The sequence below is a fragment of the Vulpes lagopus genome, chromosome 23, assembly GCF_018345385.1.
Source record: "Vulpes lagopus strain Blue_001 chromosome 23, ASM1834538v1, whole genome shotgun sequence".
Lineage (NCBI taxonomy): Eukaryota > Metazoa > Chordata > Mammalia > Carnivora > Canidae > Vulpes > Vulpes lagopus.
The window spans coordinates 55,530,686-55,556,340 of record NC_054846.1 but is presented as its reverse complement, the minus strand read 5'-3'; the positions used below and the strand labels follow the sequence as shown (position 1 = coordinate 55,556,340).

Below are 25,655 nucleotides of genomic sequence, written 5' to 3'. Positions count from 1 at the left end.
CTGGATGCATAGGCACCTGCGTCAGCCTGGACGTGAGCGAGGACCAGCGGCCCTTCCTCGGGGTGGAGGGGGGTTGCCAGGCCTGAGCCCCCTCCCGCCCCCCCCCCCCCGGGCTGGGCGGATGTGGTGCTCTAACCCCTTGGCAGTGCTCTAACCCCACCATGCGGCCTCGGGGCCTGGGGTACCCGGCAGCATCTGGGCCCTCGCTCGGCCTGTGAGCGCGAAGCCCGAGGGGCAGCAGCGACCTTGGCCACCTGAGCCCCCGCGCCCCTCCAGCCCCGGCCTTCCTGCCGCCTCCCACGTCCCTCAGCCAGACGCCTGACCCCGTGGTCCCCGCCACTGGGGCTGCTCCTGTCCTGCCAAGGCCGGCAGAGGGCAGGTTCCCGGGCAGGGGCGGCTGGCGCCGGCGCAGCTCCCACGGGGCCCGCGGGCTCGGACGGGCCCTTCCTGCCACGGAGGAGCCTCACTTCTTTCCCGCGTGGTTCAAAACCACCTCACATAACCTTACCCACGCGACCATGTTTAAGTGTCCGGTTCGGAAGTCTTAAGTATATTCAGGTCGTTGTTGTGATCTCCAGAGCATTTTTTTTCTTTTTAAAAACTTAAAGAAAGATTTTAGTATGTATTTGAGGGAGACACAGAGAGCGCAAGGGGGGAAGGAGAAGCAGGTTCCCCCGGAGCCGGGAGCCCGGTGTGGGGAATGAGGACCGAGGACTCTGTGAGCCTGATTTTTTAACAAGATTTTGCTTGTTTGAGAGAGAGAGAGGGAGAGAGCGGAGGAGGGGCAGAGAGAGAGTATTTGAAGCCGATTCCATCCCACGACCCTGGGATGTGACCCGAGATGTGACCTGAGCTGACACCAAGAGGCGGATGTTTGACCCACCGAGCCACCCAGGCGGCCCGCAGTTGCCTGGTTTTAATAAAATATGTGGCACCTGGGGTTCCAGGGGGATATTTGACTTGGTTCACCTTTATTCACTTAACTGAGAGGAAGACCGAGGCCTACGGGAGGGAGGGGGGCGCCCAGTGTGCTGCCTCCGGGCTCGGGCCTCCTGGGCAGAAGAGGTTTCAGGGACTCGGGAGGGTTTGGTGCCTCCAGGCGTCCCTCCAGGTTACTTCGGGCCTCCAGGCCCCCGAGGGCAGCCGGGATCCCGTCCGGGGCCAACCTTTCCCTGGGGCCTGGGTCACGGGTGGGCTCTGCCGGGTCTAAGCACAATGTACGTTACTCCACCACTACCCACGGAGCCCTCGTCCGGGTGAGGAACTGAGGCCAGTGGGCCCATGATCGCGGGGGGCGGCGGGTGCTTGACCGGGTCCCGGCGACTGCAAGTCCCTGCTCTCAAGGCCGCGGGTTCCCCTGCCCCAGGCTCGCCATCCACGTGCAGGAGACGGACACACCCGGGGAGCTGCTTGTGACGCGCGCGGCCGGCCTCAGCCCCGCACCCCCCTGTGGAGGCCCCAGCTGCGGCCCTTCGGGGGGAGCAGGACCCACCTGGGCCCCCCCTGCGGGCCCCCACCACCAAGTCAGCAGGCCAGACCCCGAGAGGAGCTGGCGGGAGGCCCCCACCGCGGGAGCGCAGCGACGCCGAGGGGGAGCAGGCGCCCGGGGCCGAGGCCGCCGGGGGGCCGAGTGGGGCCAGCGGGGCCAGAGGAGGCGACGCGGAGGCCCCAGACGGGCCGCGGGACCAGGGCTCGGCAGCGGGACAGCCCGAGCCCGGGGAGGACTGCGCAGCCGGGGACCTGGGCAGCAGAGCAGGACGGGGGCCCCCTGGGGCCGAGGCTGGCACCGTGGTTCTGGGTAAGTGAACCCGCGCTGTGCGCCCCAGGTCAGCAGGCTGCGGGGGGGCTGCTCCCCGGGGGCCTTCCCGCAGCTTCCAGGGACCGAGGACACAGGTCTGGGGGAGTCCCCGACCTGGAGCCACCCGCCAGGCCTCTGGAGGTGGAGAGTGAGGCCCTGAGATGCCACGGGCTGAGCTGGAGTGACACGCGGACGGAGGGGGAAGCCCTGGGGCTCGACGGGTGGATGCTCTCCGCCACCCTTGTCGCTCCGGGTGCAGCCAGGGAAGGCCCCGTTAGAAGGAGCACCAAGTGCCGGGCGGGGTGTTGGCCGCGCCATGAGCCGCGCAAACGCCGTCCATCCCTCCAGCGCCGGGGGTCGCCTCCCTCCGGTCTGAGCCCCCTTCCCACGTGCGGCGAAATTCCACCTTTGCTGGAATTTCGGGAAGTCCCCGAGCAAGGGCTGTGCGTTCTGCAGGTGACCTGGGCCCCTGCCCCTCCTGGGCTCTGCGGTGGCCCCATCCTGGTGGCATCTCCCGCTGCTCCCTCGCCGCCTGTGACTGGTTCCAATGTGGACCAAGACCAACCTCGATTCCTGAAACCAGCCTGAGACTCCGGGGTCTCTTCTGGGGCCTGGGGCAGTGATGAAGCCGCCGTGAACTGAGGGTGGCCTGTGGCCCGAGCCAGGGGCTTTGTGCCGGCCTTGCCCCTCACAGGCTTGGGGGGCAGCAGGAATGGAAACAGGAGAGGCTAAGGAGCCCGCCCAGGGCTGCGGAGGCAGTGTGGACACGGCTAGATCCGACCCGGGCCGTCTGGCTCCAGAAGCCTGCGTGCAAACCTCGTGGCTCGGCAGCCACTCGGGACAGAAGGCACCGAGGGGGCAGAAAAACAAACTTCAAGCCCAACTCTAGATTTGGAATCTTTGAGACACACTCACAATCCTGGAGACACACTGACCTTTCCAGGCTCCCAGAAAAACAGCAGTGGCAGCAGCCCAGACGTGTCACCCTTGGGGCCCGGGGCCCAGGTCCGCCCTCGCAGACACGAGAAAAGAACGAGCCATATTCTCTCAGGGCAAATTCAAACTTCGACTTTGGGGAGCAACAAGCTGCTCTTCTTAAGATGAACTTAGAGAAAATAGCAGTGTTTTCACCGCACCTGCTGGTGGAGCGCCGAGTGACCATGACAAGCCCAGAAAAACCCAACCCAAGCCACCGACTTCCCGCCAGTCTCCCAGGCCCTAATACATAGAGCAGTTTCGGTCGTTGTGGCTGCTTTATTACTTTACTCTGTCTTGTGCACCATTTCTAGGCTCATACACCTCTGGACAGCAAGATTTTTCCAAAAAACTTAGACTAATTTTATCTTTCCAAGTGCTGGTGTCCTGCCCCCTCCAGGCCAGCGTCCCCAAGCTGACCCTCTAGGGCTACCTAGCGGGCTGCTCGCCCGGTCAGGACGTGAGAGGGTGCAAAGCAGAGCGGGGGGGGAGGGCACTCGATCCTCCATCCGTCGCCCTGCACCCAGCCCTGGTGAGGTCGCAGCCCTGCCCCTACCTGCAAACAGAGTCCCGTCATGAAGTTCTGCTTGATGGCCCTTCTCGAGCGAGCCTCGTGTTTCCTGCGGGCTGCACAGATCCACCTGGGTCCCCTCTCAACTTCACGGAACAGACTGGGTATAATTGTCCATCTTGCCAAGAGCACCATTGGAGGTGATGGGACACGTGGGTTTGTCCGTCTGTCACTGACTCGCTGTGGCTGTTGGGCCAGGGACCTCACCTCTCCGAATTCAGCTTGCCCCCCCGCCGCGTGGGTGACTCCCGTGAGGTGACCCTTGGGGAGGACCAAGTGGGTGGCTGAGAGGGGCGGACTGTGCTCAGGGGGCTCACAGGCTATTGTCTCCGAACAGATGACAGTCCAGCCCCACCAGCCCCTTTCGAACACCGGGTGGTGAGCGTCAAGGAGACGTCGACGGCGGCAGGTTACACAGTGTGCCAGCATGACGTCCTGGGAGGGTAGGTGGGCTTCCGCCTCGATGAGAGGCAGGGGCGGGGGGAGGGCAGAGACCCCTGGAGACCTGACCTGGAAGCTCTCAGGAAGGGGTCGATCAGGAGCCGAGGCCAGGAGTGGGACACACGGCACGGCGTGTAGGTGACAGGATAGTCCACAGAGAGTGTGTGAGTGCAGGAGGCCCACACAGTGTGGGCATGGGACCGTGCCCTGGAGGTGATAGGGCCATCTGGGTGGTGTGGAGTGAGGGGGACAGCCCCTGGGGTGCAGGATAGACCACTTATGATAGGGTGAAGAAGGTCCTCTCTAGGTTTCAGGATAACCCGTGTGGTGTGGGTGATGACTATAGCACCTCCAGGGTGCAGGGTACTCTCCACGGTGTTTAGGAACCAAGGGCAGGACCAGGAAGCCCAGGGTGCAGGACGGCCCACCATGTATGGAGGGGGCCTGTGGGGCTTTCAGCCTGCCGTACCATCGTGTCTATGCAGGGGCCGGTTTGGCCAGGTGCACAGGTGCACGGAGAAGTCCACAGGCCTCTCGCTGGCAGCCAAGATCATCAAAGTGAAGAGTGCCAAGGACCGGGTGAGGCATCTGCCCTGGGCCAGCCGGGATCTCAGACCAAGTTCAGGGCTCCTGTACTTGCCTCCTGGCCCCAAGCTACCCCAGGCCCCTGCATGCTGCTCAGGAACCCTGCCAGCTTCCCTGCCTCTTTTCCATGACTCCCACACTCTGGGAAGCAGGGTCCCTCTGGACCTCCAGCCTTCCTTCTTTGGGCCTGAGGTTCCCTATCTGTAGGAGGGTGGGTTGACCTACGGTCCCTTCTGTTGTGAGAACTTGGTTTGGGTGGTGAGTTGGAGACTGAGGTGAGAGCAAGAAAGGAGGATGTGGGCATGCACGTGTCTTGGGGGGCACGGCTGGCTCATCTTCCTGACCCATTTCTTGGAAACTCCTCTCCTGTCTGACTCCGCAAGGAGGACGTGAAGAATGAGGTCAACATCATGAACCAGCTCAGCCATGTGAACCTGATCCAGCTCTATGACGCCTTTGAGAGCAAGAACAGCTTTACCCTCGTCATGGAGTAGTGAGTGTCTTGGGAGGTGGAGTGGTGACTTGTCTGCGGGCCAGGACTTAGGGCCGGGGCCTGGGCCTGTGGTTCTAGGCAACACTCTCCCTTTCCCTTCCCCTCTCTGTGACATCTAGGAAATGTCATCACCTCCAGTATGGAGCATGGAGGACAAAGCCATTTGTCATAAACCAGCAGTGGACCTGACTGACCTATACATGTGTGTCAGTTTGGCCTACACAATTTCTAATGATTTTGGTTTAGGTGTTAAGAATTGGAAATTGGGAGATTTCCACACTGAAACCCAGATATCTTACTTTAAAAAAAAATGTGAAAGATCTAGTAATGCTAGAGCTGCATTTCCAGCTGGAAATGGTGCTGGAGCTCCTACTGGCTGAATTTGTAGACCAGGCAACTAGTCTCCCATTTGCCACAGTCCCCACCATTCCCAACTACTCCGAAGCTGAGGTCGGGGGCCCAGAGGCCATTTATTTATTTATTTATTTATTTTTGTGCTTGTGTTGCTATTTTCCTTCTGGTAAGATTTGTCTTGTTGTGTCGCAACCAAGACTGAAAAAACAAGAGATAGATGAAGGGCTGTATTTCACAAAAACGTTTGTCTCACATCTGGTCTTATTTCCCCATTTTGAATTCTTGCCATGTAGGTGCTAATTGGCCCCTGTAGGCAAATGAGTTTATAATCTTGGCCCAGAGTATCCAGAGTGAGCCTGGATTATCAACACTGAAAACAATCCCCAGTCATCCCTTTGGCCCATCGATTCCTTTTTACCACCTGCACTCTGAGCTGAGCTGAGAACAGACCAGAACAAAGATCTCCATAAGACCTGGAGGGCAGTGGCGCCCTCAGGTTTCCTGGGTTGGCCTCCCTAGACTCTTGGTGATAAGAGTGGACAAGTCCTCCGAGAGCCTCATTTAGGTCAGTGCCTGCCTCTCTTTGCCCTGGCAGCGTGGACGGGGGTGAACTCTTTGACCGGATCACAGAGGAGAAATACCAGCTGACCGAACTGGATGTGATCTTGTTCACCAAGCAGATCTGTGAGGGTGTGCATTACCTCCATCAACACTACATCCTGCACCTGGACCTCAAGGTCAGGCTCCACCTGGGCACGTGGTGGGTTGGCCCCCAGGGCTCCTGAGCGTCTGCTACTCTCTTACCTTAAGAGCTCTATCAACAGACGATCTTGGCTTCCATTCCTGGCTCTCTGCCATCTCCTAGTTCCGGAGTAAATGAGTCATGCTGGCTCTCTGAGCCTCAGTTCTCTCATCTGTAAAATGTGGATAATTGTACCTCTTTCAGTGTTATTTGAAGATTAAATGATACAATGGCCTTCTTTTCTTTAAAAATATCTTGAGCGAGAGAGAGAAACCAAGAAACAGATGCTTTAATTATGGAGAATGAACTGATGGTTACCAGAGGGGAGGGGAGGTGGGGGCGGGTGCGGTGAGGTAAATAGATGATAGGAATTAAGGAGGGCACTTGTATGAGCGCTGGGTATTGTATGTAAGTGCTGAATCACTAAATCGTATACTTGAAACTAATATTACACTGTATGTTAGCTAGCTAGAATTTAAATAAAAAATTTTAAGATTCATTTAAAAAATTAAAATAGAAACATAACAAATATAGACATAGACAAATATAAATATATAAAGTACAGAGTGAAAGTTCTTCCCATCCAGTCTCCATGCTAAGAGGTCTTCTCTATTAGCAGTTTGGCATGATACACACACAGGTGCTCATGCTACACATCTTGTTTTTAAACTTACCTTTTTTTAGTTAACAGTACATCGTGGACATCTTTTCTCATTCTCTTTAAGGGCCATGTGATATTGCACTGAATGAATGCATTACAGTCTCTTTTGTCTACCAGGATGGTCTTAGGAGTGCCATGCGCTGGGTGCAGTGCCTGGCTGGTAGTCAGGACTTGGTACATGGTGCCTGTTTTTGTGGTTTCCCACTCTGCTGGGCCAACAGGAAGGTGTTTCTCTATAACACCTTCCAGGAATTTCAGTGGCTTCCCACAGGAGGTGTGCAGTAGGTTGGACAGACCTGTGTGGGTGTCCATCACTTCTTCTGAGCATCTTTTCTGATTGACTTCAGACTGTAAGGTTGGAGTACTGGGAAAAATGATGGAGATGGTAGGGAATTGGCCTCAGGCTTCCTAGATCACTAGAACTGATTCCAGAGCTTCTGGACAAGCTGCTCTGTGAGCTTGGCTGTTAGGGAAAACTCAGGCTTCTGCTCTGTGGTCCTGGGTCAAAGACCAGCCTTTGGGGCAATCCTTGTGTCTCTGGAGCAGGAGATAATCATTAATTACTAAGGCCCATTTCCCAGCCAGGAACAGGGCATGTGGTGGTTTAGTCCTTTTCTGGCCATGAGATCTTGGGTAAATTCCTTGATCTTACTGATTGATCTTGCATAAGCTCATCAATTGCAAAATGGGGAATCCGCATCTACCTCTTAGAGGTGTTAGGATCGAATCCCACGTTGGGCTCCCGGTGCATGGAGCCTGCTTCTCCCTCTGCCTGTGTCTCTGCCTCTCTCTCTCTCTCTGTGACTATCATAAATAAATAAAAATTAAAAAAAAAAAAAACATGGAGAAAGAGCCCCAGAGCTACTGTTTAATACAATAACCACAAGCCCACATGTGGCTATTAAACACCTGCAATGTGGCTAGTGTGACTGAGGAACTGAATTTTAAATCTTATTAATTTTAATTTATTTAAATTTAAAAACTGACACTCTGGTTATTAGCATACTTTTAAGTATATTTGGAATGACTTCAATATGTGAATTTACTTTTCAACTATAAATTTCATGAAATCTAAATACATCTAAAATATTTCTGATGAAAATTTAGTATCTGAGTTGAGATGTGTTGTAAATATAAAATACATGCTAGATTTCTAAGTCTTAATATAAAAAAGAATGGAAAATATCTCAATGTTTTTCATATTGATAACTTATTTAAATGATAAAATATTGGGCATATTGGGTTACATGAAATATATTATGGAGTTAAGTTTTAGAAAATACTTTAAGATGAATGAAAATGAGAACACAATATACTAGAACTTATGGGATGCATTTAACCCAGGAGGAAATTTGTTGCAAACCCCAGTATTAAGAAGAAATATCTCGAATCAGTAATCTAAGATCCCACAAAGAAGAGCAAGTTAAACTCAAAGCAGCAGAAGAAAGGAAATAATAAAGAGTAGAGCAGAAATAAATGAACAGAGAATAAACAATAGAGAAAATCAGTGAAACCAAAACTTGATTGGTTGGAAAGATCAATAATCTTTGTGATTATTCTCAATAAGATATGAGCAAACTGAATACAACAACATGTAAAAAGGATTATACATATAACAAAGTAGGATTTATCCTAAGAATGCAAGGTTGGCTTAACATATGAAAATCAATCAATGTAATATGCCATATCAATAGAATATAGAACAAAATCACATGATCATTTCAATAGATGCAGAAAAAAGACTTGACGATGTCAGACAACTTTTCATGATGAAAACAGTAAACAAAGTAAGTGCAAAAGAAACTTCTTCAACTTGATAAAGGCCATGTATGGAAAACCCACAGCTAACATTATACATAATGGCAAAAAGTTGAGTGCTCTCTCCTTAAGATCAGGGACAAAACAAGGATGCCTGCTCTTGCCGCTGCTATTAAACACTGTACTTGATGTTCTAATCAGGACAGTTAGGCAAGAAAAGAAGTAAAAGGCATACAGATTGGAAAGGCAGAAGTAAAACTCCATTCTCAGATGACATGATCTTGCATGTAGAAAATGTTGAAGAGTTGGAGGGAAAATTATTAGAACAAATAAGTGAGTTCAGCAAGGTTAAAGGATATAAGACAAATGTGTATCACTTGTAGTTCTATACCTAGTAATTAATAATCTGTAAATAAAATTAAGAAGAGTCCATTTACAATAGAAGAGTCCTCCCTCTTGGTTTCCTTTTCCATGGTTTCAGTAACTTGTGGTTGGCCACAGTTCAGAAACAGATGATCTGCCTTCTGATGTACGGTTAGAAGGTCAGTAGTAGCCTAACACTAAAGCACAATTCCTACATTATTCACCTCACTCCGCATCACTGGGCATTTTGTCATATCCTGTCATCCCAAGTAGAAGCCTAAACATAGTAGAATAAAATATTTTCAGAGAGAGGCCACATTCCCATAATTTTTATTATAGTATATTTTATTTTTTATATAAATTTATTTTTTATTGGTGTTCAATTTGAACATATATTGCCAACATATAGAATAACACCCAGTGCTCATCCCATCAAGTGCCCCCCTCAGTGCCCATCACCCAGTCACCTCCACCCCCTGCCCACCTCCCCTTCCACCCACCCACCCCCAGTTCGTTTCCCAGAGTTAGGAGTCTCTCATGTTCTGTCTCCCTTTCTGATATTTCCCACTCATTTTTCCTCCTTTCCCCTTTATTCCCTTTCACTATTTTTTTATATTCCCCAAATGAATGAGACCATATAATGTTTGTCCTCCGATTGACTTACTTCACTCAGCATAATACCCTCCAGTTCCATCCACGTTGAAGCAAATGGTGGGTATTCGTCATTTCTAATGGCTGAGGAATATTCCATTGTATACAAAAACCACATCTTCTTTATCCATCATCTTTCAATGGACACTGAGGCTCCTTCCACAGTTTGGCTATTGTGGACATTGCTGTATATATATTTTATAATTGTTTTGTTATTAGTTGTTAATCTCTTACTGTGCCTAATTTATAAGTTATTTATAAGTTAATCATAGGAATGTATATATAGGAAGAAACATAGCATATATAAGGTTTGGTACTATCTGTGGTTTCAGGCATCTACTAGGGGTCTTGGAATGTATCTCCCATGAATAGGGGGGTGCTACTGAAATATCAAAAAGAATAAAATATGCAGGAATAAATTTAACAGATGAAGTGCAAGACTTATGTTCTTAAAGCCACAGAACATTATTAAAAGAATCTAAAGAGGACCTATAAATGGAAGCATAGCCCATGGTCATGGATTGGAAGACTTAATTTTCTTAAGATGGCAATAATTGATCTACAGATTGAACACAATCTCCATCAATATTGCAGCTAGTTTCTTTACAGAAATTAATGCATTGATCCTAAAATCCAGATGGAAATTTAGGGGATGCAGAATAGCAAAAACGATCTTGAAAAAGAAGAGCAGGGCAGCCGTAGTGGCTTAGTGGTTTAGCGCCACCTTCAGCCCAGGGCGTGATCCTGGAGGCCTGGAATCGAGTCCCACGTTGGACTTCCCGCATGAAGCCTGCTTCTCTCCCTGCTTCTCTCTTTCTCTCTCTGTGTCTCTCATGAATAAATAAATTTTAAAAAAAGAAAGAAAGAAAAAGAAGAGCAAAGCTGAAGGACACACATTTCCCAATTTCAAAATTTACAACTAAGCTACAGAAATCAAAACAATGAGTTATGTGTATGAGGATGAATAGATAGCTCGATGGCATACAGTTGAAAGTCCAAAACCAAACCCTTATATTTGCAGGATGTTGATTTTTTGATAACTGTGCCACAACAATTCAATGAAGAGAGAATAATCTTTTCAATGGACACCAAGCTTGATACCCACATGCAAAAGCATATACTCATACTATAACCAAAAATTAACTCGAAATGGAGTGTAGACTTAAATGTAAGACCTAAAATTATAAAATTCTTAGAAGAAAACATAGGAGTAAATCTTTGTGACCTTGGATTACTAGGCAATGATTTCTTGGGCATGACTCAAAGCAAAAGCTAGAAAAGAAAAATAGATAAATTAGACTTTATCAAAATTAAAAACCTTTAGGCTTCAAAGGATATCATTGTGAAAATGAAATGATAGCCCATAGGATGGGAGAAATATTTCCAAACAATATATCTGATAAGGGACTTATATCTATAATATGTAAAGAAATCTTACAACTCAAAAATTGAAAGACAAATTTTTGAATAGGTGAAGGATTTGAAAAGACATTTATCCAATAAATCCATATACATATCCATATACATATCCATATACAAATGGACAATAAGCATATGAAAAGATTAGCAACATCATTAGTCATTGGAGAAATGCAAATAAAAACTGCAGTGAGATACTATTTCACACACATTAGACAAAGTTAAAATAAATAAAAATGACGGACACCCGAGGGGCTCAGCAGTTGAGCATCTGCCTTTGGCTCAGGGTGTGACCCCAGGGTCCTAGGATTGAGTCCAGCATTGGGCTCCCCGGAGGGAGCCTGCTTCTTCCTCTGCCTGTGTCTCTGCCTCTCTCTCTGTGTCTCTCATGAATAAATAAAATCTTCAAAAAATAAAACTGGAACTCATACATTGCTGATGGGATTGTAAAATTGAGCACCCACTTTATTTTTTTAACCTTTTTTTAAAAGATTTTTATTTATTTATTCATGAGAGACACAGAGAGGGGCAGAGACACAGGCAGAGGGAGAAACAGGCTCCATGCAGGGAGCCTGACGTGGGACTTGATCCCGGGTCTCCAGGATCACACCCTGGGCTGAAGGCGGCGCTAAACCGCTGAGCCACCTGGGCTGCCCCAGCAGCCACTTTAGAAAACAGTTTGGCAGATCCTAAGATTTTTTTTTAAGATTATTTATTTATTCATTATAGACAGAGATAGAGAGGCAGAGACACAGGCAGAGGGAGAAGCAGGCTCCATGCAGGGAGGATTCAATCCCGGGACTCCAGGATGGCCCCCCGGGCCAAAGAGAGGCGCTTAACCGCTGAGCCACCCAGGGATCCCCAGATCCTAAAATGTTAAATGCAGACTTACCACATGACCCAGTGATTTTACCTCTAAGTATGTACTCAAGAGAATTGAAAACATAAGTCAACACTAAAATTTGTACGTAAGTGTTCTTAGCAGCATTGTGCATAATAGCTCCAAAGTGAAAACAACCTGAATATTCACTAACAGATGAATAGGTGCACAAAGATGGTATATCCATACAATGGAATAATTTTCAGCTGTGAAAAGGAATGAGGGAGGTACTGATACATAGTACAATATAGATTAACCTTAAGGATATTATGCTAAATGAAAGAAGGCAGATGCAAAAGGCCGGCTTTGTAGGATTCATTTATATGAAATGACCAGAACAGGTAAATTGAAAGAAACAGAAAATACATTATTGGTTACAAGATTTAGGGAAAGGATGGAGAGTGACTGAAAAATGTTCTAAAATTAGATAGTGATGATCATTACATAACTGTGAATATATTAAAATCCACAAAATTAAAAAATAAATAAAATCCACAGAATTATATACTTTAAAATGAATTTTATATTATTATTTATTTTCAATAATGCTATTATAAAAATTAAGTTCATTTATTTCTTTTTTTTCATTTATTTCTTTTTACCGTTTTACTGTAGCTGCTAGAAAATTTTTAATTATAGATGTAGTTCACATTATATTTCCATGGGATAGTGTTGCTCTAGACCTTATAGAGAAGATATGGAGACTGCGAATCTCCATTCTCCTGCTCTTACCTGAGGAGCTGGATGACTCCATTATAACATAAATAACAATAAAGCCTCCTGTTGGGAGAATAGTACCGACATTTGCTTTGAAAGCTGTACAGTATTTAGCAGCATATGTGTGACTTGATCCTTATACCCTCCCAGGAGGAAGGCAGGAAGTCGTTATTACTCCCATTGCACAGGAGGAGACACTGAGGAAAGAGAAGGGACTGGCCCAGGGCCACGGATGCAGATAATAGACCCCTAGACCTCAGGCGCTAGGCCTCGGTCTCCAAGGCTTTTCTACCATAAACCCTCCATGTGCATCCACCCCAACCCCATCCAAATTTGTTTGGCTCAAGAAGCAAGCATCGTGCCAGGCTCCCCCCAGGCGTCTGAGCTAATCTGAAGAACTTAGAGGAGAAGCGTGTTAGGACCACCACCTCCATCTCTTGGGTCACCGCTGTCATCACAAAATGGGGGAATTGACATTGAGAGCTCTGATCTCCTGACCAGACTCCTGAAGCTTTGGTTCCCACCCCCAAGATTCTGCTGTCATGGGTCAGGGTTAGGGCCTGGACATCGGGACCTTAGAGCTCCCCTGATCATTCTAATGCACAGCTGACATTCGGAACCATGACCCCAAGCCGACAGTCTCCAACAAGCAGCTTGTGGGCCAAGTCTACATCACAGGGATGTTCTGTTTGACTCCTGCACATGGGACATATGTTTACATTTGGTTGTCAATATTTAAAAGCATGGAATTTTACATAAAAATCTGTAGTCTGGCTTCTCTCGAACAACCGGGCCTGCATTCCATGTGGTGACCACTGGCCGGAGCTGCTTTACACAGGCCAGAAGTGCCCCCTGTTCTCTACAAGCCATGACACTCCCTGTTGTCTCAGGCCCCCCTTCCTCCCGTTTACAATCTACATATCCCTGTAGGACTGTCCTGTCCCCTTGGCTCTCCTGGAGGCTGGGAAACTGCGGCCTATGGACAGAAGTGTGGCAGGTGCACACCTTGGCTGCCGGTTGAGCTAAGCACATGTCTCTCTCTTTCCCAGCCGGAGAACATACTGTGTGTCAATCAGACAGGACATCAAATTAAGATCATTGACTTCGGGCTGGCCAGAAGGTAAGAGGATTGTATCTGGCACTTTGACAAAACTCCTCGGGGACCCCTTGTGACTGTCTTGGATGTGCCAATCCTTGGGTTTGGGACTGACACAGGACGTTCTGTCACGGAGCGGCTGGTAGCCTTTGCGTATGCAGACAGACCTCAGAGGACCCTGGGGACTGGGGTAACTTCATGCTGCAGACTCTGCAGGCTTCCAGGGGCAGGGACGGTGCTAGATGTCACATAGCTCGGCACACCCTGGCTCCAGGGCTGGGGTGGAGACAGACTGGGTCTGAGGACACCCACGCAGGGGTGCTCTTTGAACTGTCACATCCTCCCTGCTCAGAGGAGGTTTGAAATACAATTAATCCCACAGCCTGTCAAGGAGAAGCAAGGACTTCTGCCTTATAGCCACAGTCTACAAACAGGGGTAGTTGTATGTCCATCCTCCAGGCTTTCTCCAGAATTCTGTTTCCACCGAGAATGACATTTCTCTGAGAATCACATATTTTCTAGGTGGGTCTCCTACACTACAGCTGAATTTTCAGCTCTTCAAATTTTCTGTCACCCTGGTGGTCATTTTCCCCAAAGAAGTTGTCTTTGTCGCCTTATAAGACTAACGGTGTCCTCCACTCCATCCACAAGGGGAAGAAAGCAAAGCCTTGTCCCAGGGAGACAGAGCCACTCAGCCTCTGGTGTCCAGACCTGCCTCCCAGAAACAGTAATCAAAACCACACAGCGTCTTCCTGGGTCCCTCTCCCAAGGGATGAAGTGGTAAATGTACTTACCTCTTTGTAGGGGTAAAAGACACATTTCCAATGTCCACATTAAGGATGGGAGGCCAAAGGTGAGGTCATGAGAGTAACGGCAGAGGGAAGTGTATATAACCCTCCTGACCTTCGGGGTCCCCATCACCCAGTGGCTGGTTTTTCAGGAACGATACCAAACCCCCCAACCCAAATGCTTCAAAATCACATTCAATCCATAATGTAAAAAATTGCTTAATGTTTTCCTAAATAATGTCTTATAAGGTTTGGCCACATCCTCTACACTTGCATGTCCTATATGCTAGAACGAGGTCTCTGTTATCACTTTCCAAAGAGCCTTTGTGGACATTTCTCCCCTCACCGCGGGCCCCTCCCCGTGAAGCTTAGTGCCGCAGAGGTCCTTTGTGTCTGTCCTGTGTCCTACATGCAGCTGAAGTCCTATGTGCCTGCACCTCTGAAGGGCCACAAAGCCCTATAACGGCTAAGACTATTTTTTTAAGTTTTTATTTACTTATTTGTGAGACAGAGAGAGAGGCAGAGGCAGAGGGAGAAGCAGGCTCCCCGCGGGGACCCGGGGTCACACCCTGAGCCCAAGGCAGATGCTCCCCTGCTGAGCCACCGGGCCCCAGCCCAGACTTCTCCGCCCTTCCAGGGGGCAACGTTCAGGCAGCAGGCAATTCTGTTCCCCCCGAATGCGCAGCCTCCCCAGGGCGTGTGGAGCGCCCCCACCCCAGATGTCCCATCGCCATAGGAGCATGTACAGTGACAAACCAGATTCAGGCAGAGTTAGCAGCGGGGGCTCGGAGTCTGGGAAGGAGGGCCCAGCAGCCTGGGGGGGCAGACTGGGGGGCAGGACAGGAGCAGGGAGGGAGTGTCCTAGGGGATGCAGGCTCTGGGGGGGATTGAGGGAAGAGGGCGCGGGAAGGAGGGGGGCTAACAGGGCTAACAGGCCAGGCCGTGCAGTGTGACCTGGGGCGTGAGAGGGGCGGCGCGGTCAAGGTCCACCCCCGACTCTCCTGAATTTGCTCACCTGGTCACAGGCGTTAGTGGTGGTGATTTTGCCGATGGGCCCGGGGCAGAAAACAAGTGCGGGAACCGCGGCGGGAAGGCCGCCCACGGTCCGCGGCCGGGCAGGTGCAGGTGCAGGTGCAGGTGACGCTCGGGTCGCTCAGGAGCCCATCCTGCGGGTGGGCTGCCTGCTCGGGCTGCAGCCGGGAGGTAAAAGGAAAACATCAGAAACATCCGCAGCAGCCTGGCACACTGGCCTCGGCAGAAGGATCATTTGGCAAAGTGGGATTTGCCACATCGGTCCGCTCCCTGGGGAGCATGAGACAATCAGAGAGGAAGACTCTTGGGGGAATGTGTGTGTGTGGGGGGGAAGAGCCTGTTTTATACCCCAAAGAATTAAATGTAAAGAGGGAGGAAAAGCCAGCTGCGCCCTATAATACACACTGTAGAAAGCGAAGGCATATTTCTGGGTGCAGCCATTAGGAGCAGCGGAGACTTGCAGTGGGTGTAGGGCATCCGGTCACACGGGAGACCTGCAGGTCTTCAGGGGCCCTGACCTCCAGCAAGAAGGACCAGCACCACACTGGGTGGGGCAGTGAGAGCCATCGTGGGTCTAAATAGGGACATGTCAAAAAATAAAAAAATAAAAAATAAATAGGGACATGTCAAGGGTCAAGGATGGGGCTGGAATGGGAAGGATCTTCTTTGAGATTGGTCTCCAGAATTTGGGGTGCAGGGTTGTGCTTCCTAACTGCCAGTCGGGTGCTCAGATTGGAATCAGATCCTTTGGCAGGGCGAGGAGGTGCCCACGCCGGTTGCTGTGGGGCTGCAACCCCATATGTGACCCTATGATCACAGAGGGCCTTATGCTAGGAATTTGGAGTCGGGGTCTCGGTGGCTATTTTGGCAGAGCTGTGGGGTTGGGTCCTGCCACAGTACTGCTGTGTAACGAACCACCCCAGATGGCAGAGGCTCAAGACAGTCATCTATTCTCATCTCCACTTCTGCGACCCAGCTGGGGGACTGGTATGCTGGACCCACCTCATAGCCGCTCATGATAGGCAGCCTTGTAAACAGTTGTTAAAACACACCACTGATTAAAAATTAAAATTGTATAAACTTACAATTAAAGAAATTATATTAAAAACAAAGATCAGAGGCAGCCCGGTGGCTCAGCGGTTGAGCACCTGCCTTCGGCTTTTGTGATCCTGGGGACCCGGGATTGGTTCCCACATTGGGCTCCCATGGGTAGCCTGCTTCTCCCTCTGCCTGTGTCTCTGCCTCTCTGTGTCTGTCAGGAATAAATAAAATCTTTTAAAAAATAAAATAAAAACAAAGATCACATTTTCAAATGTTAAAATCCTTGCTGCTACTTTTGCTCCTGAAGTTACCTGCGCCTGTTGTACCCGTACAGCGGAAGGCCGTGGAACGGCGTGCCTGTGGGCACATCTCTTCCCGACTCCGCGTTCAGTGGCGTCATGATGGGGGTTTGAAATGAGCCGTGGTGAAATCAGTATTTACACCACTGAAAGTGGCCCCTGCTGCCAGTCAGGCTCTAATCAGACAGCTGGTTGTTCCATATTTACCCAAGTGCCACTGGTTGGGAATCACTGGTTCCCATTCACTGAGCTGATGTGGGCTTGGATCCAAGATGCGGGTCAGTGAGGACAGGTCTGCTCCGCGCGTCCTCTCCTCATGGTGATGGCAGGGGAGCGACAGCGCAGGCTAGGCTGGGCCCACTGGCGCTCCCCACACAGCCCTGGCGGCCAAGCCCAGCATCCACGGGAGGGCAACATATGCTGCCGCAGGAGCAGTGAGCTGCAGTCCCGGATCAGGATGCGCCTGTGGGGCAGGACGAAGCAGGGAAACACCGCCCAGGGCCGCGAATGTGCCTTCCAGGGGCTGAGAGCCTGGGTCTTCTCTTTTTTCTTCATTTACAGGGGATGGAGAAGTTTCAGATCATTAGTTGTGAAACAAAACATGCATTTTAGAAGTGAGAGTATACCCTGAAAACGTACATTTATATCACAAAGCCCTGCCCACCTCACAGCTGCAGACACATTTGCTGGAATGTGCGTATCCGCGCTCGTATTCGAAACAAACCAGTTTTCATTTCTTCCCAAACATTAACATCCTGTCAGTAGTGATAGATATTTTGCACCTTTTCAAAAGAAAACAACACACTATTTTACAACAAAACCCAAATGAAGATCTTCATCAAAGCCTCTGCATCCATTTATTTAACAAAGGTTTTCCCCCACATGATGAATCAAATACCGTTTCGCCCTCTTCTTATTCTTGGCCCTGAGGTGCTGGAGGACGTTGCGGCTTCCCTGGGACTCGTCAGGGCCTCGCAGGCTGCATGCTCTGGGGCGAGCTGTCCCTCTCAGCTCTGCTCCTTGGCCCTGGGTCAGTGGTCAGAGGGCAGCGGCGTGTTGCCAGAGGGTTCCCGCTCTCCTCCCGCCCCCTGCTCCCCACGTAAGGCCACCAAGACGACCCTTGCAGCTCTTCCACTGGGAGAATATGGGCCGTGTTGCCCGAGGGCTGCATTGACCTGGCTCTCGGCAAATTTCGAAGAGAAAACTCTTTGACCAGTCACCTCCTTGGTTTAAGGGAAGCAGGGCACATTGGCAAAATATTCATTTTATTCTCAATTGCCATATCTGCAAGATGGGGACAGTAATCTTACAGACTTCACAGGGCTGTTGTGAGAACGAGAAGAGATTATATATGTAAAACTTTTAGCCTGGCCAATCAGAAGTGCCCATCACATTTTATAAATTAATACTTTACTATTTTTTTTTTAGAGCCATCTTAGGTTCACAGTGAAATTGAGGGGAAGGTACAGAGATTTTCCATGTGCCCCTTGCCCCCCATCATGCCTCCCTGACCAGGGTTATATTTGTCACCATTGATGAACCTATGCTGACACTATCACTCGAAAGTCCATACTTTACCGTTCACTCTTGATGTTGGACACTCTAAGGGTTTGGACAAAAGTATCATGACGGGTGTTCATCGATGGTGCCATACAGAGTATTTTTAAGTCCTACAAATCCTCTTTTCGCCCCGTGTATCTCTCCTTTTCTCTTCCCACTCCAACCCCTGGCAACTGCTGATCTTTTTAGGTCTCCATGGCTTTGCCTTTTCTGGAACGACATGTAGTTGGAACCATTACAGTATGGTTTGCTGCCCACCCAGGCTGGCTTCTTTCACTTAGTACTGTGGACTTGTTTCCTCTATGTCTTTTCATAGCTTGATAATTCATTTCTTTTTATTTTATTTTATTTTTTAAGATTTTATTTATTTATTCATGAGAGACAGAGAGAGGCAGAGACACAGGAGGAGGGAGAAGCAGGCTCCATGCCGGGAGCCCGACGCGGGACTCGATCCTGGGACTCCAGGATTGCGCCCTGGGCCAAAGGCAGGCACTAAACCGCTGAGCAACCCAAGGATCCCCAATTCATTTCTTTTTAGCATTAAATATTATTCCATTGTCTGGATATACCACGGCTTATTTATTCACTCACCTACCAAAGGACATCTTGGTCATTGCCCATTAAATTTTAGCTAAAGGCTTTCTAAAAGTCTAGAAGTTCTAAAAACCACCTTTGACCGCCCCCTTTCTCACTCAGCCATCAGTTCTCTTTCTAGCCTTTATTAATCGTCCTGTCTAGAACCTTTTTTCTAATTCTCTTTCTTTTTGTAATTGTGTAAAATACACATAAAACAGTGTCTCTGCCTCTCTCTCTCTCTCTGTGACTATCATAAATTAAAAAAAAAAAAAAAAAACTTACCATCTCGACCATTTTTAAATGAATTCATTGTTGTGCAACCAATCTCCAGAACTCTTTTCATCTTGCAAAACTGAAATTCTGTACCTGTTAAACAGTAACCGCTCAGTTTCCTCCTGCCTCCAGCCCCTGGAAATCACCCTTCTACCCTCTGTCTCTGTCTTTGTACCTTATCAAAGTGGAACCATACAGTATTTGTCTCTTTGCCGCTGACTTCTTTTGCTCAGCATAAGGTCCCGGGGGCTCACCCGAATGACGGCGTGTGCCAGAACTGCCCCGTGTAGGGCTGGGCGATAGTCCATGGGATGTATCTACCACGTTTTACTTGTGCGATCATCCATCGATAGATTCTTCCTTGAGTTACTTCCTCCATCTGGCTACTGCGAATAGTGCCGTGAACGTGGGTGTATAAATATCTCCTCAAGATTCTGCTCTCAATTCTTTTGGATATACACCAGAAGTGGGATTGCTGGATCACGTGGTAGTCCTATTTTTAATTTTTTTGAGGCCCTGCCACACTGTTCTCCATAGTGATGGCACCACGTTACATTCCCACTGGCCAGGGTTCCAATTCTCCACATCCTAGCCGACTCTTGCTACTTTCTGTTCTTTTGTTTGGTTGGTTGTTTTATAGCAGTCACGATGTGCAGTGTGTCTTTGTGGTTTTCATCTGTGCTTTCCTGATGAGGAGCGGTCATCATAGTTGCATGGTTACTTTTTCTAGTACTCACCAAACACTCGTGCCACGAGGGCAGCCCTCCACAGCTGCTGTCTGTGTCTGCGCTTGTTCACACGGCGGCAAGCTCAAGGAGACATACTGATCGTCTCTCCTTTTCACACTGTAATTGCTTGGAGGAAGAGCACCATGCTTTTCTGATTCTCCCCAGGGACTCAGGAACGTCTAGAGTTGGGGCCGGGGGGTATGATGATCCAGGAAAGCACTGGGTGGTGTGGTGGGAGGTGAGGTCCAGCCAACACGGCAGACGGGAGTCTGGGAACGTCGGGCTCCTGCCTGAAGTCGTCCCAGCCTCTACACCGTCTCTAGGGGCTCGGCCCACGGTCCTCTGGACCCTTTCTTCCCCAGGTACAAGCCTCGGGAAAAGCTGAAGGTGAACTTCGGCACTCCAGAGTTCCTGGCCCCGGAAGTTGTCAACTATGAATTTGTGTCCTTCCCGACCGACATGTGGAGCTTGGGGGTCATTACCTACATGCTGTGAGTGCCCAGGAGCCTGGCTCCCAGGGGGTCCGGGGCCGGCGGTTTTGGCTTGGGTCTCCTTAGGAGCAGCAAAGGTTTGAGTGCAAGTCTTATTTGAGAGATGTTCCCAGGAAACACGGGCAGAGGATTAGGGACACGAGACGGAGGAAGACCCTAGTAAAGCAAGGCTGCTGAGTCACCCTGTGGGCACCTGGAGTTCATCCTGCCAGGGACGTCTGGGACCCACTGAGGAGCAGCCCCTCCGTCATTCTATCTGAGCAGGGGCGGGACTTAGGGCATTTACACACCAACTCTTAGCGGTCACTGAGCTGATTCGGGGGGGCACTGGTTCCCCGAAACTTCTAGGTGGGCCTGCAGGTGCTGCGGCACAGGTGGGGCTGGAGTTCACCAGAGCAGGACCGGGAGGGTGGGCCGGGCAGGACGCCGGCTGGGGCGTCTTCTACTAAGCTGTCCTCCCTACCCCGTGCCCCTGCTTTCTCTGGACCGAGGAAGCAGAGTTGGGGTGCCCTGAAGGGAGATGTGTGGCCTCCCTTGGCTTTGCCTCAGAGGCCCCATCAAGGCATGTACTTTGCTCCCGGGCCACACCCCCATATGTGTGTGCTGCCTCGGGAGGGGGAAGTTTGAGGCCCAAGGCAGCAGGTAGAGTCCTGTCTCTCTGCACTCACTCCAGACAGGCTAATGCACCAGTTTTCCTTTGGTCCCGTGGCCTGGGCTGGGGGTGAAGCTAGCCAGGCTGTCTCAGAGACTTGTAGGGTATGTGTAAGTCAGGATGTACCTGATAAATGGACAGTCTGGACTGGGTCTCAATTTATCCTCCACTTCAGGCTAAAAGCCAAGTAGGTGAGCACAACTGGGGGTTTATCCAGACACTCTTCATGCCTCCAAATTTTCAGTCCTGCCACCTCCTCCCCTAGTAGAATCCTCTGGACTATCTCCGGGGGGTGCTTTTCTTTTGAACCCTCTTGGTTCTGGTTAACGCTGCTTGACCTTGGGAAGACCTCTCTCCCTTTGCTGCGTGTCGGCAGATGCAGCTCTGCGCATTGACGGTCCTCTCCCTCTTCTGTAGACTCAGCGGTTTGTCCCCGTTTCTAGGGGAAACAGATGCAGAGACCATGAATTTCATTGTGAACTGTAGCTGGGATTTTGATGCTGACACCTTTGAAGGGCTGTCGGAGGAGGCCAAGGACTTTGTTTCCCGCCTGCTTGTCAAAGAGAAGAGGTACCCTTCGTTGCTCATCAGGCGCAAACCATTTTGATGGTAACCGCCCATCTGGGTGCTGTCAAGAGCGGGCTGGTGCTGGGCTTCCTCTGGACCAGTTGTGTCCAAGATTTCTTAGTCTGCTACCTCTTTGGAGCAAAAAAATTAGCAGGAAGAGAGATGAAAGAAATCAACCGTAAAATAAACAATTTAGGAGCATAAACTCTTGATAGAGTTTTAGAAAGGACCACGTATATAAATTAGTACTATTACCAAGTTATCACTTTTAATAGGTTAATGTTGAATAAAAGCTGAGATATGCAGATATTATTCCCCAGAATAAAGGCCAGAAAACCTCATTTGTTGATAATGAAGGCCTACTTAGTTTTCAGCAGCTGTATCAAAGCCATGGGTGGAACCATGGAGTTTTCTGGTACTCATCAGACATAAATACTTGCAAATGGCCCAGGGTGAGGCCCAAGAGCCTGGGCTCTGAGACAGCCTATAGTTCCCTGGCCTTTACTATTTCATTCTTTCTGATTGTGAAAAGTCATGGGAGGAAACGTATTTTGAATTTAGATGAACGAAACTGACATTTTTCTCTGGAACAAGAGACAAGCTTCTTTCAAGGTTCATGTTCTTTCAAGGTTTTGTTCTTTTCTTAAGAGCATTCCCAGGCTCGGCTGGCCTTCCTACTCCCTGTCCTGATTCCCCAGCTCTCTCCGGGAAGGTGATTAATCACCGAGATACATTCCCTCTATAGAGGGCAGGGAGCATTTTGCTGATCTCGTTCTTGTACTTCTAAGGAGGAGAATTTTAGATACGAAGAGTTCCTTTTCAGTATGTGGCATGGATCTGCCCAAATGATTAATCCGTTCCACTGACTCAGGCTTCCTACCCGGCTGAACCAACTTCTGGACAACCTGAAAAGGCAACCCTAACTAAAAGTTCCAACTTCTGTTTGATTTCACAGCTGCAGGATGAGTGCCACACAGTGCCTGAAACATGAGTGGTTGAATAATTTGCCTGCCAAAGCTTCAAAATCCAAAGTTCGTCTCAAATCCCAATTACTACTGCAGAAATACATGGCTCAGAGGAAATGGAAGGTATCTTTTTTCCTAGGAAATGTAGCATTTGTCTTTTTAATATGTCCTTTGAAAGAAATGTAGCTTTTACTTACATTTTCATTCTAAATAGAAAAATTATTTAGAGGAAAAAAAATGTCTTATGTCAAAACCTGTTTTCTTGATTAGAAATGCCATTGACCAAAACCAACTGGCATAAAAGTTCATACTTGGGTGGACACTTGTAATGACAGACTCAAGTCTGAGCATATGTTTTCAACGGCAATAGTAGTGGAGTGCTTGGAACTTCCTGCCTGCAGCCTGAGGTCTGATTCCTTCATGTTTCAGAAATAGGAGCTGGGAAAACCATACTAAGTTTCTAAAGCTTTGTAATTTTGTTTACAAACAGAACTCTTTGATACCATGGACATAAAATCTGTCTCAGAAACATCTGTCCTCTAGGAAAGTGGCTTTCCAACATTTTGATATCAACTCGGATCCTCACTAAAAAACAGAAACAAACAAAAACAGAAACAAAAGCCCTGACCTAGAGAGATCCAGTATACATACACATCCATACGAAATAAAAATACCCTAACTTTTGCTAAATGGAGTGCAATGCACTCGGGTATTTTCTATTCTATTGATATTTGTTTTCATTCAAAAAAGTGCTGGTCATGACCCACCAATTTGACTTCATAACCCACTGGTAGACTGTGAGCCACAATTTGAAAACCAGTGTTCCAGTGGGCTCCATTTTTCACGTGAAAAGGACAGGATACCATATTCTCTCACTTCATACTCACTCCAGGATGCCCCAAGTGGCTAAACTTGCTTAAGTCCTTTTATTGTTTCTTCTTAAAGCAATTGGTCTAAAAGCATACTTTTTTCTTCTTTTTTTCTCTCCTTAACAAGAAACATTTCTACGTGGTGACTGCTGCGAACAGGCTAAGGAAATTTCCAACTTGTCCCTAATTCTCAACTCTGCTGCTCCCGTGGGTCCAGAAGTTATTGAGACTGGTGGTGAAGTGATGACTCAAGATTTTTGATAATCCGGTCTTGTACTAATATTGATTCCACTTATTTGTAAAGGAAGGTTATGGCTGTTGCCTTCCTAATGGATGAAAAGTGGCTGTAAGGAAAGTGACCTACAAAATTTTTTCTGCCTTCTGAGATCATACTAAGTTGAAATGCGGTGTTTACTTTTCAAGTATACCTGCTTTGGGTGATAAGCATAGGCATGCTTTAGGTAGGTAGGAAAGCTTCTATTTCATATATGCCCAATTTAAAGTCTAGACTTATTCTGATTGAAGAACTCAGTAGACAATATTACACAGGGACATTCAGTGTTATTCCCTCCAGCACAAAGAATTCTTAGAACTTGGATTTGCTCAAGTGTGAGCTGACATCTTATTGTACTACCCTGCGCTTGTGGAAAGCAATGTGGATTTAGGGCAATGATCCCTAAACTTGTTTTAACTTGTGCTTCCTTTTGAGAATGAAGTCGTGCATCCTTTAATATTCTTTGAAACTTCAAAATATACCACTTCTCATGGCTAAATCAGAACAATGATCATTTTGAATGTGCTTTTAAAATCTATACACACATCCACCTTCTCATCGGCCCTGTGCTGCCATTGGTAGTCTTGGTCCTGACCTCCCTTCTCTGGTTATGAACTTATGGTCTAGTAAGTTTGGAACTGATATGCAATATGGAAAAGAGAGTTAAGAGTGTAATGATGTGGGATGCCTGGGTGGCTCAGTGGTTGAGTGTCTGCCGTTAGCTCAGATCGTGATCCCGGGGTCCTAGGATTGAGTCCCACATCAGGCTTCCTGCAGGAAGCCTGCTTCTCCCTCTGCCTATGTCTCTGCCTCTCTCTCTCTCTGTCTCTCATGAACAAATAAATAAAAAGATTAAAAAAAAAAGTGTAATGATGTGCCACTGAAAGAAACACCAATGATACATCATGAGACAATAAACTGCTCTGCTACTGCTTCTTAGGATATACCACTTTCGATGTTGTCAGTTAACTGAATAACACGAAGTACTTCATTATTTGAAAGTAAAGAATGCTTTTAATTTCCTCACTTCTAACCTGATTTTTGTGCTATCCCCATGAACTTCTCAAGTCAACAGTCTTAATAGTATAACTATTATTTTTAGTTAAGTTTAACTACTAAAACTTTTAGTTTTTTGGGTTTTTTTTTACTTTCAGTTTTTAATTAGCCATGCAATAGTTTCACAGCCTTTCAAGATTTTTGTTCAAATAAAGACCCCCTCCTCCTGCTTTTTTTTGGCAGAGGACACGGGTGTGGGGAGGGAGGCAGAAGGTGGCGAGGTGAATCCCACTGCTACAGTTCCCAAACTGTAACTTTTCTCTAGGAAGCTAACCCTTGCTAGGAACTAAGATTCTCAGTACCACCACATCTAGGCCTTGCTCCAAGCTGGCCAGCTAGTAGATGGACGTCGGAGGAGACGGCTGCTGAAAACCTCCCCTTCGTGGGAGAGTACAGTGACTTGGTAAAAATGCCTTTTTTTAAAGTGAGTTACTTCTCTGAAAAGGTTTTATGAGCGAAGCCTCCAGAAGGAGCCAGAGGGGTTACCTTATAATTGTGTCAGGTACTGTGATTCTTACCTCCTTTGGGACTTCAGGCTCTTGGGAATGCTGTGGATCTTCTCCCCCAGAAAAATGTAGCTACATTGATCTAGAGCAGCACTGACAGAAATATTATATGAGCCATATACACAATCTTAAGATTCCTAATAGCTCTTTAAAAACCTGGTAAAAAATAAAATAAAAAAAAGTAAAAAAAAATAAAAATAAAAATAAAAACCTGGTAAAAATTAACTTCAATAATTTAACACAGTAAGTTCAAGAACATTGTTTCAATTGGTAATCAACATGAAAACAATTAATGAGATACTTTATATTCTTTTTTTTTTTCATACAAATCTCCAAAATCTGGTATTTTACACTTAAACATTTCAATTCGGGGCACCTGGGTGGCTCACTCAGTTGAGTCTGACTTGGCTCAGGTTCTGATCCTGGGTCCCGGAGAGAGTACTGCAGGGGGCTCCCCGCTCAGCAGAGAGCCTG

General features: G+C 48.1%; 1 protein-coding gene across 1 annotated transcript in view; it reads left to right on the top strand.

The window, feature by feature from the left end:
- MYLK3 (myosin light chain kinase 3) overlaps nt 1-25,378 on the top strand; it is a 39,726-nt gene extending 14,348 nt beyond the window's left edge. Inside the window, 11 exon segments of the mRNA XM_041738885.1 lie at nt 1,367-1,660; nt 1,663-1,798; nt 3,682-3,787; nt 4,271-4,364; nt 4,754-4,863; nt 5,813-5,954; nt 13,458-13,528; nt 20,164-20,292; nt 21,362-21,514; nt 22,467-22,599; nt 23,473-25,378. Coding sequence (XP_041594819.1) covers nt 1,367-1,660; nt 1,663-1,798; nt 3,682-3,787; nt 4,271-4,364; nt 4,754-4,863; nt 5,813-5,954; nt 13,458-13,528; nt 20,164-20,292; nt 21,362-21,514; nt 22,467-22,599; nt 23,473-23,532 — 1,428 coding nt within the window. The 3' untranslated portion in view covers nt 23,533-25,378.
- The last annotated feature ends 277 nt before the right edge of the window (nt 25,379-25,655 follow it).